Raw genomic sequence first — 14030 nt, 5'->3', positions numbered from 1 at the left:
AACGTCTCCCTAATGGCGTCTGCAGGCAGCCAGAATGTTACCATTTAACTCTGACTACACAGAAGACTTGGAGTTTTCTGTGCCACAACTTTAAAGGGATTGTTCCTGTAGTGTCCCACTAGGTAGGGGTGGGCACTACACAAGGGTCAATTGGGTCACGTGTTACTTCTGCTCACAAGGGACAGCGATATTATATTTGACCATGCATGTTAACCACCTCAGCTCCCCTACCTTAAACACCCTTAATGACCAGGCCACTTTTTACACTTCTGACCTACACTACTTTCACCGTTACTTTCACTCGGTCATGCAACTTACCACCCAAATGAATTTTACCTCCTTTTCTTCTCACTAATAGAGCTTTCATTTGGTGGTATTTCATTGCTGCTGACATTTTTACTTTTTTTGTTATTAATTGAAATTTAACGATTTTTTTTGCAAAAAAATGACATTTTTCAATTTCAGTTGTAAAATTGCAAAAAAAACGACATCCATATATAAATTTTTCTCTAAATTTATTGTTCTACATGTCTTTGATAAAAAAAAAATGTTTGGGTAAAAAAAAAAATGGTTTGGGTAAAAGTTATAGCGTTTACAAACTATGGTACAAAAATGTGAATTTCCGCTTTTTGAAGCAGCTCTGACTTTCTGAGCACCTGTCATGTTTCCTGAGGTTCTACAATGGCCAGACAGTACAAACACCCCACAAATGACCCCATTTCGGAAAGTAGACACCCTAAGGTATTCGCTGATGGGCATAGTGAGTTCATCGAACTTTTTATTTTTTGTCACAAGTTAGTGGAAAATTATGATTTTTTTTTTTTTTATTACAAAGTCTCATATTCCACTAACTTGTGACAAAAAATAAAAAGTTCCATGAACTCACTATGCCCATCACAAAATACCTTGGGGTGTCTTCTTTCCAAAATGGGGTCACGTGTGGGGTAGTTATACTGCCCTGGCATTTTAGGGGCCCGAATGCGTGAGAAGTGGTTTGAAATCAAAATCTGTAAAAAATGGCCGGTGAAATCCGAAAGGTGCTCTTTGGAATGTGGGCCCCTTTGCCCACCTAGGCTGCAAAAAAGTGTCACACATCTGGTATCACCGTACTCAGGAGAAGTTGGGCAATGTGTTTTGGGGTGTCTTTTTACATATACCCATGCTGGGTGAGATAAATATCTTGGCAAAAGACAACTTTTCCCATTTTTTTATACAAAGTTGGCATTTGACCAAGATATTTATCTCACCCAGCATGGGTATATGTAAAATGACACCCCAAAACACATTGCCCAACTTCTCCTGAGAACGGCGATACCACATGTGTGACACTTTTTTGCAGCCTAGGTGGGCAAAGGGGCCCACATTCCAAAGAGCACCTTAAGGATTTCACCGGCCATTTTTTACAGATTCTGATTTCAAACTACTTACCACACATTAGGGCCCCTAGAATGCCAGGGCAGTATAACTACCCCACAAGTGACCCCATTTTGGAAAGAAAACACCCCAAGGTATTCCGTGAGGGGCATGGCGAGTTCCTAGAATTTTTTATTTTTTGTCACAAGTTAGCGGAAAATGATGATTTTTTTATTTTTATTTTTTCTTACAAAGTCTCATATTCCACTAACTTGTGACAAAAAATAAAAACTTCCATGAACTCACTATGCCCATCACGAAATACCTTGGGGTGTCTTCTTTCCAAAATGTGGTCACTTGTGGGGTAGTTATACTGCCCTGGCATTTTAGGGGCCCGAATGCGTGAGAAGTAGTTTGAAATCAAAATCTGTAAAAAATGGCTGGTGAAATCCAAAAGTTGCTCTTTGGAATGTGGGCCCCTTTGCCCACCTAGGCTGCAAAAAAGTGTCACACATCTGGTATTGCCGTACTCAGGAGAAGTTGGGCAATGTGTTTTGGGGTGTCATTTTACATATACCCATGCTGGGTGAGATAAATATCTCGGTCAAATGCCAACTTTGTATAAAAAAAATGGGAAAAGTTGTCTTTTGCCAAGATATTTCTCTCACCCAGCATGGGTATATGTAAAAAGACACCCCAAAACACATTGCCCAACTTCTCCTGAGTACGGTGATACCAGATGTGTGACACTTTTTTGCAGCCTAGGTGGGCAAAGGGGCCCACATTCCAAAGAGCACCTTTCGGATTTCACCGGCCATTTTTTACAGATTTTGATTTCAAACTACTTCTCACGCATTCGGGCCCCTAACTACCCCTCAAGTGACCCCATTTTGGAAAGAAGACACCCCAAGGTATTTCGTGATGGGCATAGTGAGTTCATGGAAGTTTTTATTTTTTGTCACAAGTTAGTGGAATATGAGACTTTGTAAGAAAAAAAAATAATAATAAAAATCATCATTTTCCGCTAACTTGTGACAAAAAATAAAAATTTCTAGGAACTCGCCATGCCCCTCACGGAATACCTTGGGGTGTCTTCTTTCCAAAATGGGGTCACTTGTGGGGTAGTTATACTGCCCTGGCATTCTAGGGGCCCTAATGTGTGGTAAGTAGGTAAATCACCTGTGAAATCCTAAAGGTGCTCTTTGGAATGTGGGCCCCTTTGCCCACCTAGGCTGCAAAAAAGTGTCACACATGTGGTATTGCCGTATTCAGGAGAAGTTGGGCAATGTGTTTTGGGGTGTCTTTTTACATATACCCATGCTGGGTGAGAGAAATATCTCGGCAAAAGACAACTTTTCCCATTTTTTATACAAAGTTGGCATTTGACCAAGATATTTATCTCACCCAGCATGGGTATATGTAAAATGACACCCCAAAACACATTGCCCAACTTCTCCTGAGTATGGCGATACCAGATGTGTGATCTGTTTTTGCAGCCTAGATGCGCAAAGGGGCCCACATTCCTTTTATGAGGGCATTTTTAGACATTTGAATCCCAGACTTCTTCTCACGCTTTAGGGCCCCTAAAATGCCAGGTCAGTATAAATACCCCACATATGACCCCATTTTGGAAAGAAGACACCCCAAGGTATTTAACCACCTCCGGACCGCCTAACGCAGGATCGCGTTCCGGAGGTGGCAGCGCTGCGCACAGTCACGCATATACGCGTCATCTCGCGAGACGCGAGATTTCCTGTGAACGCGCGCACACAGGCGCGCGCGCTCACAGGAACGGAAGGTAAGAGAGTTGATCTCCAGCCTGCCAGCGGCGATCGTTCGCTGGCAGGCTGGAGATGTGTTTTTTTTAACCCCTAACAGGTATATTAGACGCTGTTTTGATAACAGCGTCTAATATACCTGCTACCTGGTCCTCTGGTGGTCCCCTTTGTTTGGATCGACCACCAGAGGACACAGGTAGCTCAGTAAAGTAGCACCAAGCACCACTACACTACACTACACCCCCCCCCCATCACTTATTAACCCCTTATTAGCCCCTGATCACCCCTAATCACCCCTGATCACCCCATATAGACTCCCTGATCACCCCCCTGTCATTGATTACCCCCCTGTCATTGATCAACCCCCTGTAAGGCTTCATTCAGACGTCCGCATGATTTTTACGGATCCACTGATAGATGGATCGGATCCGCAAAACGCATCCGGACGTCTGAATGAAGCCTTACAGGGGCATGATCAATGACTGTGGTGATCACCCCATATAGACTCCCTGATCACCCCCCTGTCATTGATTACCCCCCTGTCATTGATTACCCCCCTGTAAAGCTCCATTCAGATGTCCGCATGATTTTTACGGATGCACTGATACATGGATCGGATCCGCAAAACGCATCCGGTCGTCTGAATGAAGCCTTACAGGGGCATGATCAATGACTGTGGTGATCACCCCCCTGTCATTGATTACCCCCCTGTAAAGCTCCATTCAGATGTCCGCATGATTTTTACGGATGCACTGATAGATGGATCGGATCCGCAAAACGCATCCGGACGTCTGAATGAAGCCTTACAGGGGCATGATCAATGACTGTGGTGATCACCCCATATAGACTCCCTGATCACCCCCCTGTCATTGATTACCCCCCTGTCATTGATTACCCCCCTGTAAAGCTCCATTCAGATGTCCGCATGATTTTTACGGATGCACTGATAGATGGATCGGATCCGCAAAACGCATCCGGACGTCTGAATGAAGCCTTACAGGGGCATGATCAATGACTGTGGTTATCACCCCATATAGACTCCCTGATCACCCCCCTGTCATTGATTACACCCCTGTCATTGATCACCCCCTGTAAAGCTCCATTCAGATGTCCGCATGATTTTTACGGATGCACTGATACATGGATCGGATCCGCAAAACGCATCCGGTCGTCTGAATGAAGCCTTACAGGGGCATGATCAATGACTGTGGTGATCACCCCCCTGTCATTGATTACCCCCCTGTAAAGCTCCATTCAGATGTCCGCATGATTTTTACGGATGCACTGATAGATGGATCCGATCCGCAAAACGCATCCGGACGTCTGAATGAAGCCTTACAGGGGCATGATCAATGACTGTGGTGATCACCCCATATAGACTCCCTGATCACCCCCCTGTCATTGATCACCCCCCTGTCATTGATTACCCCCCTGTAAAGCTCCATTCAGATGTCCGCATGATTTTTACGGATGCACTGATAGATGGATCCGATCCGCAAAACGCATCCGGACGTCTGAATGAAGCCTTACAGGGGCATGATCAATGACTGTGGTGATCACCCCATATAGACTCCCTGATCACCCCCCTGTCATTGATTACCCCCCTGTAAAGCTCCATTCAGATGTCCGCATGATTTTTACGGATGCACTGATAGATGGATCGGATCCGCAAAACGCATCCGGACGTCTGAATGAAGCCTTACACGGGCGTGATCAATGACTGTGGTTATCACCCCATATAGACTCCCTGATCACCCCCCTGTCATTGATCACCCCCCTGTCATTGATCACCCCCCTGTCATTGATCACCCCCCTGTCATTGATCACCCCCCTGTCATTTATCACCCCCCTGTCATTTAGCACCCCTCTGTAAGGCTCCATTCAGATATTTTTTTGGCCCAAGTTAGCAGAATTTTATTTTTTTTTTCTTACAAAGTCTCATATTCCACTAACTTGTGTCAAAAAATAAAATCTCACATGAACTCACCATACCCCTCACGGAATCCAAATGCGTAAAATTTTTTAGACATTTATATTCCAGACTTCTTCTCACGCTTTAGGGCCCCTAGAATGCCAGGGCAGTATAAATACCCCACATGTGACCCCATTTCGGAAAGAAGACACCCCCAGGTATTCCGTGAGGGGCATATTGAGTCCATGAAAGATTGAAATTTTTGTCCCAAGTTAGCGGAACGGGATACTTTGTGAGAAAAAAATTAAAAATATCAATTTCCGCTAACTTGTGCCAAAAAAAAAAAATTTCTATGAACTCGCCATGCCCCTCATTGAATACCTTGGGGTGTCTTCTTTCCAAAATGGGGTCACATGTGGGGTATTTATACTGCCCTGGCATTCTAGGGGCCCCAAAGCGTGAGAAGAAGTCTGGTATCCAAATGTCTAAAAATGCCCTCCTAAAAGGAATTTGGGCACCTTTGCGCATCTAGGCTGCAAAAAAGTGTCACACATCTGGTATCGCCGTACTCAGGAGAAGTTGGGGAATGTGTTTTGGGGTGTCATTTTACATATACCCATGCTGGGTGAGAGAAATATCTTGGTCAAATGCCAACTTTGTATAAAAAAATGGGAAAAGTTGTCTTTTGCCAAGATATTTCTCTCACCCAGCATGGGTATATGTAAAATGACACCCCAAAACACATTCCCCAACTTCTCCTGAATACGGCGATACCAGATGTGTGACACTTTTTTGCAGCCTAGGTGGGCAAAGGGGCCCATATTCCAAAGAGCACCTTTAGGATTTCACAGGTCATTTACCTACTTACCACACATTAGGGCCCCTGGAAAATGCCAGGGCAGTATAACTACCCCACAAGTGACCCCATTTTGGAAAGAAGACACCCCAAGGTATTCTGTGAGGGGCATGGCGAGTTCCTAGAATTTTTTATTTTTTGTCACAAGTTAGTGGAAAATGCTTATTTTTTTTTTTTTTTTTTTTTTTTCATACAAAGTCTCATATTCCACTAACTTGTGACAAAAAATAAAAACTTCCATGAACTCACTTTGCCCATCAGCGAATACCTTGGGGTCTCTTCTTTCCAAAATGGGGTCACTTGTGGGGTAGTTATACTGCCCTGGCATTCTAGGGGCCCAAATGTGTGGTAAGGAGTTTGAAATCAAATTCTGTAAAAAATGACCTGTGAAATCCGAAAGGTGCTCTTTTGAATATGGGCCCCTTTGCCCACCTCGGCTGCAAAAAAGTGTCACACATCTGGTATCTCCGTAATCGGGAGAAGTTGGGGAATGTGTTTTGGGGTGTCATTTTACATATACCCATGCTGGGTGAGAGAAATATCTTGGCAAAAGACAACTTTTCCAATTTTTTTATACAAAGTTGGCATTTGACCAAGATATTTATCTCACCCAGCATGGGTATATGTAAAAAGACACCCCAAAACACATTCCTCAACTTCTCCTGAATACGGGGATACCAGATGTGTGACACTTTTTTGCAGCCTAGGTGGGCAAAGGGGCCCACATTCCAAAGAGCACCTTTCGGATTTCACAGGTCATTTACCTACTTACCACACATTTGGGCCCCTAGAATGCCAGGGCAGTATAACTACCACACAAGTGACCCCATTTTGGAAAGAAGAGACCCCAAGGTATTCGCTGATGGGCATAGTGAGTTCATGGAAGTTTTTATTTTTTGTCACAAGTTTGTGGAATATGAGACTTTGTATGAAAAAAAAAAAAAAAAAAAAAAAATCATCATTTTCCACTAACTTGTGACAAAAAATAAAAAATTCTAGGAACTCGCCATGCCCCTCACGGAATACCTTGGGGTGTCTTCTTTCCAAAATGGGGTCACTTGTGGGGTAGTTATACTGCCCTGGTATTCTAGGGGCCCAAATGTGTGGTAAGGAGTTTGAAATCAAATTCAGGAAAAAATGAGGAGTGAAATCCGAAAGGTGCTCTTTGGAATATGGGCCCCTTTGCCCACCTAGGCTGCAAAAAAGTGTCACACATCTGGTATCCCCGTACTCAGGAGAAGTTGAGGAATGTGTTTTGGGGTGTCTTTTTACATATACCCATGCTGGGTGAGATAAATATCTTGGTCAAATGACAACTTTGTATAAAAAAATGGGAAAAGTTGTCTTTTGCCAAGATATTTCTCTCACCCAGCATGGGTATATATAAAATGACACCCCAAAACACATTCCCCACCTTCTCCTGAGTACGGAGATACCAGATGTGTGACACTTTTTTGCAGCCTAGGTGGGCAAAGGGGCCCATATTCCAAAGAGCACCTTTCGGATTTCACAGGTCATTTTTTACAGAATTTGATTTCAAACTCCTTACCACACATTTGGGCCCCTAGAATGCCAGGGCAGTATAACTACCCCACAAGTGACCCCATTTTGGAAAGAAGAGACCCCAAGGTATTCGCTGATGGGCATAGTGAGTTCATAGAAGTTTTTATTTTTTGTCACAAGTTAGTGGAATATGAGACTTTGTAAGGAAAAAAAAAAAAAAAAAAAAAAATCATCATTTTCCGCTAACTTGTGACAAAAAATAAAAAGTTCTATGAACTCACTATGCCCATCAGCGAATACCTTAGGGTGTGTACTTTCAGAAATGGGGTCATTTGTGGGGTGTTTGTACTGTCTGGGCATTGTAGAACCTCAGGAAACATGACAGGTGCTCAGAAAGTCAGAGCTGCTTCAAAAAGCGGAAATTCACATTTTTGTACCATAGTTTGTAAACGCTATAACTTTTACCCAAACCATTTTTTTTTTACCCAAACATTTTTTTTTTATCAAAGACATGTAGAACTATAAATTTAGAGCAAAATTTCTATATGGATGTCGTTTTTTTTGCAAAATTTTACAACTGAAAGTGAAAAATGTCATTTTTTTGCAAAAAAATCGTTAAATTTCGATTAATAACAAAAAAAGTAAAAATGTCAGCAGCAATGAAATACCACCAAATGAAAGCTCTATTAGTGAGAAGAAAAGGAGGTAAAATTCATTTGGGTGGTAAGTTGCATGACCGAGCAATAAACGGTGAAAGTAGTGTAGGTCAGAAGTGTAAAAAGTGGCCTGGTCTTTCAGGGTGTTTAAGCACTGGGGGCTGAGGTGGTTAATGAGGGGCATGGCGAGTTAATAGAATTATTTTTTTTGGCACAAGTTAGCGGAAATTGATATATATTTTTTTTTTCTCACAAAGTCTCCCTTTCCGCTAACTTGGGACAAAAATTTCAATCTTTCATGGACTCAATATGCCCCTCACAGAATACCTGGGGGTGTCTTCTTTCCAAAATGGGGTCACATGTGGGGTATTTATACTGCCCTGGCATTCTAGGGGCCCTAAAGCGTGAGAAGAAGTCTGGAATATAAATGTCTAAAAAATTTTACGCATTTGGATTCCGTGAGGGGTATGGTGAGTTCATGTGAGATTTTATTTTTTGACACAAGTTAGTGGAATATGAGACTTTGTAAGAAAAAAAATTTATATTTCCGCTAACTTGGGCCAAAAAAAAATGTCTGAATGGAGCCTTACAGGGGGGTGATCAATGACAGGGGGGTGATCACCCCATATAGACTCCCTGATCACCCCCCTGTCATTGATCACCCCCCTATAAGGCTCCATTCAGATGTCCATATGTGTTTTGCGGATCCGATCCATGTATCCGTAAAAAACATTCGGACATCTGAATGGAGCCTTACAGGGGGGTGATCAATGACAGGGGGGTGATCAATGACAGGGGGATGATCAGGGAGTCTATATGGGGTGATCACCCCCCTGTCATTGATCACCCCCCTATAAGGCTCCATTCAGATGTCCGTATGTGTTTTGCGGATCCGATCCATGTATCCGTGGATCCGTAAAAAACATACGGACATCTGAATGCAGCCTTACAGGGGGGGTGATCAATGACAGTGGGGTGATCAATGACAGGGGGGTGATCAGGGAGTCTATATGGGGTGATCACTCCCCTGTCATTGATCACCCCCCAATAAGGCTCCATTCAGATGTCCGTATGTGTTTTGCGGATCCGATCCATGTATCCGTGGATCCGTAAAAAACATACGGACATCTGAATGCAGCCTTACAGGGGGGTGATCAATGACAGGGGGGTGATCAGGGAGTCTATATGGGGTGATCACCCCCCTGTAAGGCTCCATTCAGACGTCCGTATGTGTTTTGCGGATCCGATCCATGTATCAGTGGATCCGTAAAACTCATACGGACGTCTGAATGGAGCCTTACAAGGGGGTGATCAATGACAGGGGGGTGATCAATGACAGGGGGGTGATCAGGGAGTCTATATGGGGTGATCAGGGGTGATCAGGGGTTAATAAGGGGTTAATAAGTGACAGGGGGGGGTGTAGTGTAGTGGTGTTTGGTGCTACTTATTACTGAGCTGCCTGTGTCCTCTGGTGGTCGATCCAAGCAAAAGGGACCACCAGAGGACCAGGTAGCAGGTATATTAGACGCTGTTATCAAAACAGCGTCTAATATACCTGTTAGGGGTTAAAAAAATCGCATCTCCAGCCTGCCAGCGAACGATCGCTGCTGGCAGGCTGGAGATCCACTCGCTTACCTTCCGATCCTGTGAACGTGCGTGCCTGTGCGCGCGTTCACAGGAAATCTCGCGTCTCGCGAGATGACGCATATATGCGTGACTGTGCGCAGGGCTGCCGCCTCCGGAACGCGATCCTGCGTTAGGTGGTCCGGAGACGGTTAATGTATTTTTCTGTGTGTTTTTGTATGCAATGTTTCCCCTGTGTCATGCATAGCAGGCCTATGAGGGTGTAGTTAGGTATCCTAGACACTAAAGGGAGATAGAGAGCCCCTAGTATAAATGTTCAGGCCCAGACAGGGAGGGGTCAGAAGTCTGTAGTCAGGAGTCTGTGGACACAGAAGAGAGAAGGCATTTTAGCCAGAGATATGCTGAGGGCCTCCTCCTGACATGCAGCTGGATAGTCCAGGCTGCTAGTTGCTACCAGGAGGCTAGTGGAGAACTCTAGCCTGCCTGTTGATAAAGTGAGCCTCAGTTATCTCACATTACCCCAGTAGTAGGGATGAACCTCCTGGGAGAAACCTGCAACTTCCCTCACAACAGGAACCATACAACCAGCTCAGATAAGTAAGCTGATGGGCAGAAGTACAATAAGATAAAAGCAAGGGTCAATACGGGAGGAAGATTTATTACCAAGGATTAAAGCCAGCATTTGGGCATCTGGGCTTTGGGATACAGCCAGCTAGAATAGCTGTGGAGATAGTGCAGCCGGGGCTGTGAAACATTAATTGTGTACCCTCCAAGTATCTTGCATGATTAATACCTGCCATTATTGAAAGTAAACCTGCTGTTGACATCTGTGATATAAGGAACTGCATCATCATCTCTGTACAAAGTTGGACTGTTCAAAGTAAAGCAACGTTTGGTTCACTATACCACCTGTGTACCTCACTTATTGCTCCTATAAATCGGTGTGCCACCATTACAGGCACTGGCGTCACGATCCTTAAAGGGACCTTGCCTCAGGCACTCAAAATACCTGTAACATCAAGGGCACCTCATCAACCATCAGGTCTGGTCCCTACATCCAGAGTGTGCCCCAGAGGAACTTGTGTCTACCTCTCCTTCACTGCCGCATGCCTGCCCAGGGTTCTCCTCTAAAAAGTGAGTAACCCTCGATTGACCATAACCGTGACCTCACTATCGCAATACCCTGCAGGTCTGGCTTGCTGCATTCCTAATTATTAACTCATCCTCTAGCTTGTGAATAGAGGAAAGCTGTCTGATCAGTGGGTTCATACCTCTCAGAACCCCATGGTCACATGCTCTTGTATGAAGCTCCCTACATTCAACCTCTATGGTACTGCTGGAATTAGCCAATCTACTGTATTATATTCAGCCTCTGACCGGATAGACCTTTGACCTGAAGAGAAAATGCCAGAGTAAATAGAGAGAGCCCTAGACAAAAGGCACAGTTTGTAATTCATTGTAATATCCACTCCTATTGTACAGGTCTACAATCACTTACATGTAGCTTTATTTTATTTTTTAAAGTGAGTTTTTGGAAAGAGAATTCTCTAGTTGAAGCCCTACTTAAAAATAATAACTTTTAAAGATAACCATTAATGCTTCATGGTAAGCTAGTTTCTAGTATAATTCCCCTTATGCAAGGAAATTTCAGAAATGCTTTGGACCCTGAAAAACCTGAAGAGTTAGTAACCAATCTCTTTTGCGCAAATATTTCAGCCACTGTTGGAATGTGAAAATGGTTCTATACGCTATGATTTATGCCACTTATTAATAATTAACGCCCTCACCTTATTTTCAGATGGCCACCCAATACACACAGCTTTCTGCACTACTCCTCTATGGCAGGAAAAAGTATGGATATATGTAGCCACAAAGGACTGCTTAGCCACAAGCCAATCGCTCTCACTGGCAAGACAGGGCAATAACACCTTGGCTCTTCCCAGTAGCAAATATGGAAACCTCCTCTACAGTTGCATGATAAAATGCACGAACATTAATAACCATCCTCTACACCACACACTTCTCCCAAATTAAGTTAAAACAGGAGTGAAGTCCTCCATTTCCAGATCCTTTTTGTGTCAAATGTATAAAAAGCAGTATAAAATATCAAATTTATTAAATACCTCTGAAAAATAAACTCCATCTGATCTGGATCAGGAAAAGTAGATCGAAATGAGATGAAATGGTTGTTGGACTTTATAATGTATGTGTCTATTATGGCACACAATAATCACCTACACACTGTGGATGGCAGATGATTTTTTTATATGTTAAGTCTGGGAATAAATCTTTTTTTTTTTTACCAGGTAACCTGGGCTGACTTCTTTTGGGACATCTGCAGTGACAGTATTGAAATAGACAATCCCGGCTTTTGCAAAGATTACCCAAAGCTTCTGTCTCTCAAGCAAAAGGTAAAGGAACTTCCAGAGATTGCGGCATGGATAGAGAGAAGACCCCAGACAACGCATTAATATAGCAATACATGGCAGAATTTGGGAGTGAAAATGAAGATACTTCTGGTTTTACTAAAGGCCACACGTTATCTCTTTAACTTTACATAGAAGTTCTTCATATGGCAAATGTATTAACCAAAGTATTTTTGAAATTTTTTGTTCTCTATTAAGACATAGAAGAAATGTCAAAAGCAAATGGCTAAATAAAGTTAATGGGTATGACCTGTGTGTTACTGTGAGTTTGTTCCAATCATCTCTTCATTTGATCGGCTACAATCCTGTAGTGGAGGCTTTCCTGTCTTATTAAACTACTAGCAGAAGGACCCGGCTTCGCACGGGTATATTTCATCTATTTCATTTAATGTTTGTGTGTAGTTAAAAGATATCAACAGTATCCACTATAACAGTGACATCTACAGTACCCCACCCTTTTAATAGTGACCTCCACAGCGGTCTGTCCCCTTAACAGTAACATTCACAGCGCCCTCCCCTTTAACAGTGACCTCCACAGTGGCTATCCCTTTATTAGTGACCTCCACAGCACCCTGCTAACAGTGATTTCCACAATAACCCGCCCCCTTAACAGTGACCTCCACAGAGTCTGTTCCCTTAAAATGTGACCTTCAAAACACCCCTCCCCCTTAACAGTGACCTCTACAGCACCCCACCCCTTAACACTGACCTTCATAGTGGACCATCCCCTTAACTGTGACCTCCACCGTTCCCTGCCTCCTTAACAGAGACCTCCACAGTGCCCGCCCCTTTAAAAAGTGATCTCCACAGCATCCCTTCCACCTTAATAGGGACCTCAACAGTAGCCTACCCCTTTAACAGTGACCTCCACAGCATCCCACCCCCTTAACAGTGACCTCCACAGCAGCCCACCCCTTTAACAGTGACCTCCACAGTGACCGCCCCTTTATTAGTGACCTCCACAGTACCCCATCTTCTTAACAGTGATTTCCACAACACCCCATCCCCTTAACAGTGGCCTCTACAGAAATCTGCCCCTTAACAGTGACCTCCATAGCGGACCGTCCACTTAACTGTGACCTCCACAGAAGCCTGCCCGTAGCATGGCCAGAGGTCCGGTTTTATGCCGGGAAGTCCTGCTTTCAATCTCCCTGTCCTCCGTCCAGCGCAGGGTCTGGACAGACACAGATTGTCCTTTTGAACAGCTCACTCTTAGACAGCAGAACTGTGCTGTCTGAGCATGAGCTGCAGGGAGAAAGTCCCCCTCCCTCCCACCCCTGCAGCTGACAGAAGATGATTTGTACCTTTATTTTTTTAATCCCTGTCGAATGCTGAGTGGGAGGGTGTGTGGCCTAACTGGGTCCGGGCGTGGCTTAGCGGGGTCTGGGGGCGGCATTTTTAAGTTGGTCTTTGAGGGTGGCCTGAATGGCCACCCTACCTGCCCCTGAACTATGACCTCCACTGCACTTCGCTCTCTTGACAGTGTCATGCACAGCGCCCTGCCCCTTTAAAGCTCACCTATAGCAGTGAAGAAAAATGGCTGGGTTGTTTTGGAAATCTGGTGTAAAACTGTGTCTATGTGGAGACTAAGGGCCCGCAAGCTTCTATTGGCTGATAAGGGTCATGTGACCAGGCTTCTATTGACTAATAATTTTTTGGGAATATCTCAGGAATGGTACGTGCTAGAGAGCAGGTCGGTGCGGATTCCTTTAGTGGACATACATACACTCAGCTTTATATATTAGATTGCTTGTTCTTTAAGAATAAGGGGCCATGCTCTCTCCTGTCAGCGCAATTCAGTGACATGACACCCCAGCAAATTTTTTAATACCAAGCCACCCACCAAGTCCCTTTAGTGCCCCCATACAAAAGTTATATCTACATTGTGCCCCCTTACAGTAGTTATGCCCACATTGTGCCTCCTTACAGTAATTATGCCCACATTGTACCACTTTCAACATA

The 14030-nt window shown here is 44.0% G+C and overlaps 1 protein-coding gene across 1 annotated transcript in view; it reads left to right on the top strand.

Moving 5' to 3' along the window:
• The window catches only part of HPGDS (hematopoietic prostaglandin D synthase), an 88583-nt gene extending 76266 nt beyond the window's left edge, over window positions 1-12317 (top strand). Inside the window, exon 6 of the mRNA XM_040418164.1 lies at window positions 11949-12317. Coding sequence (XP_040274098.1) covers window positions 11949-12113 — 165 coding nt within the window. The 3' untranslated portion in view covers window positions 12114-12317. The remainder of the gene's footprint in view (window positions 1-11948) is intronic.
• Window positions 12318-14030: the final 1713 nt, after the last annotated feature.

The sequence above is a fragment of the Bufo bufo genome, chromosome 2 (genome assembly GCF_905171765.1).
Source record: "Bufo bufo chromosome 2, aBufBuf1.1, whole genome shotgun sequence".
Lineage (NCBI taxonomy): Eukaryota > Metazoa > Chordata > Amphibia > Anura > Bufonidae > Bufo > Bufo bufo.
The sequence above is the reverse complement of the archived record's forward strand: the minus strand, read 5'-3'. Positions and strand labels throughout refer to the sequence as shown.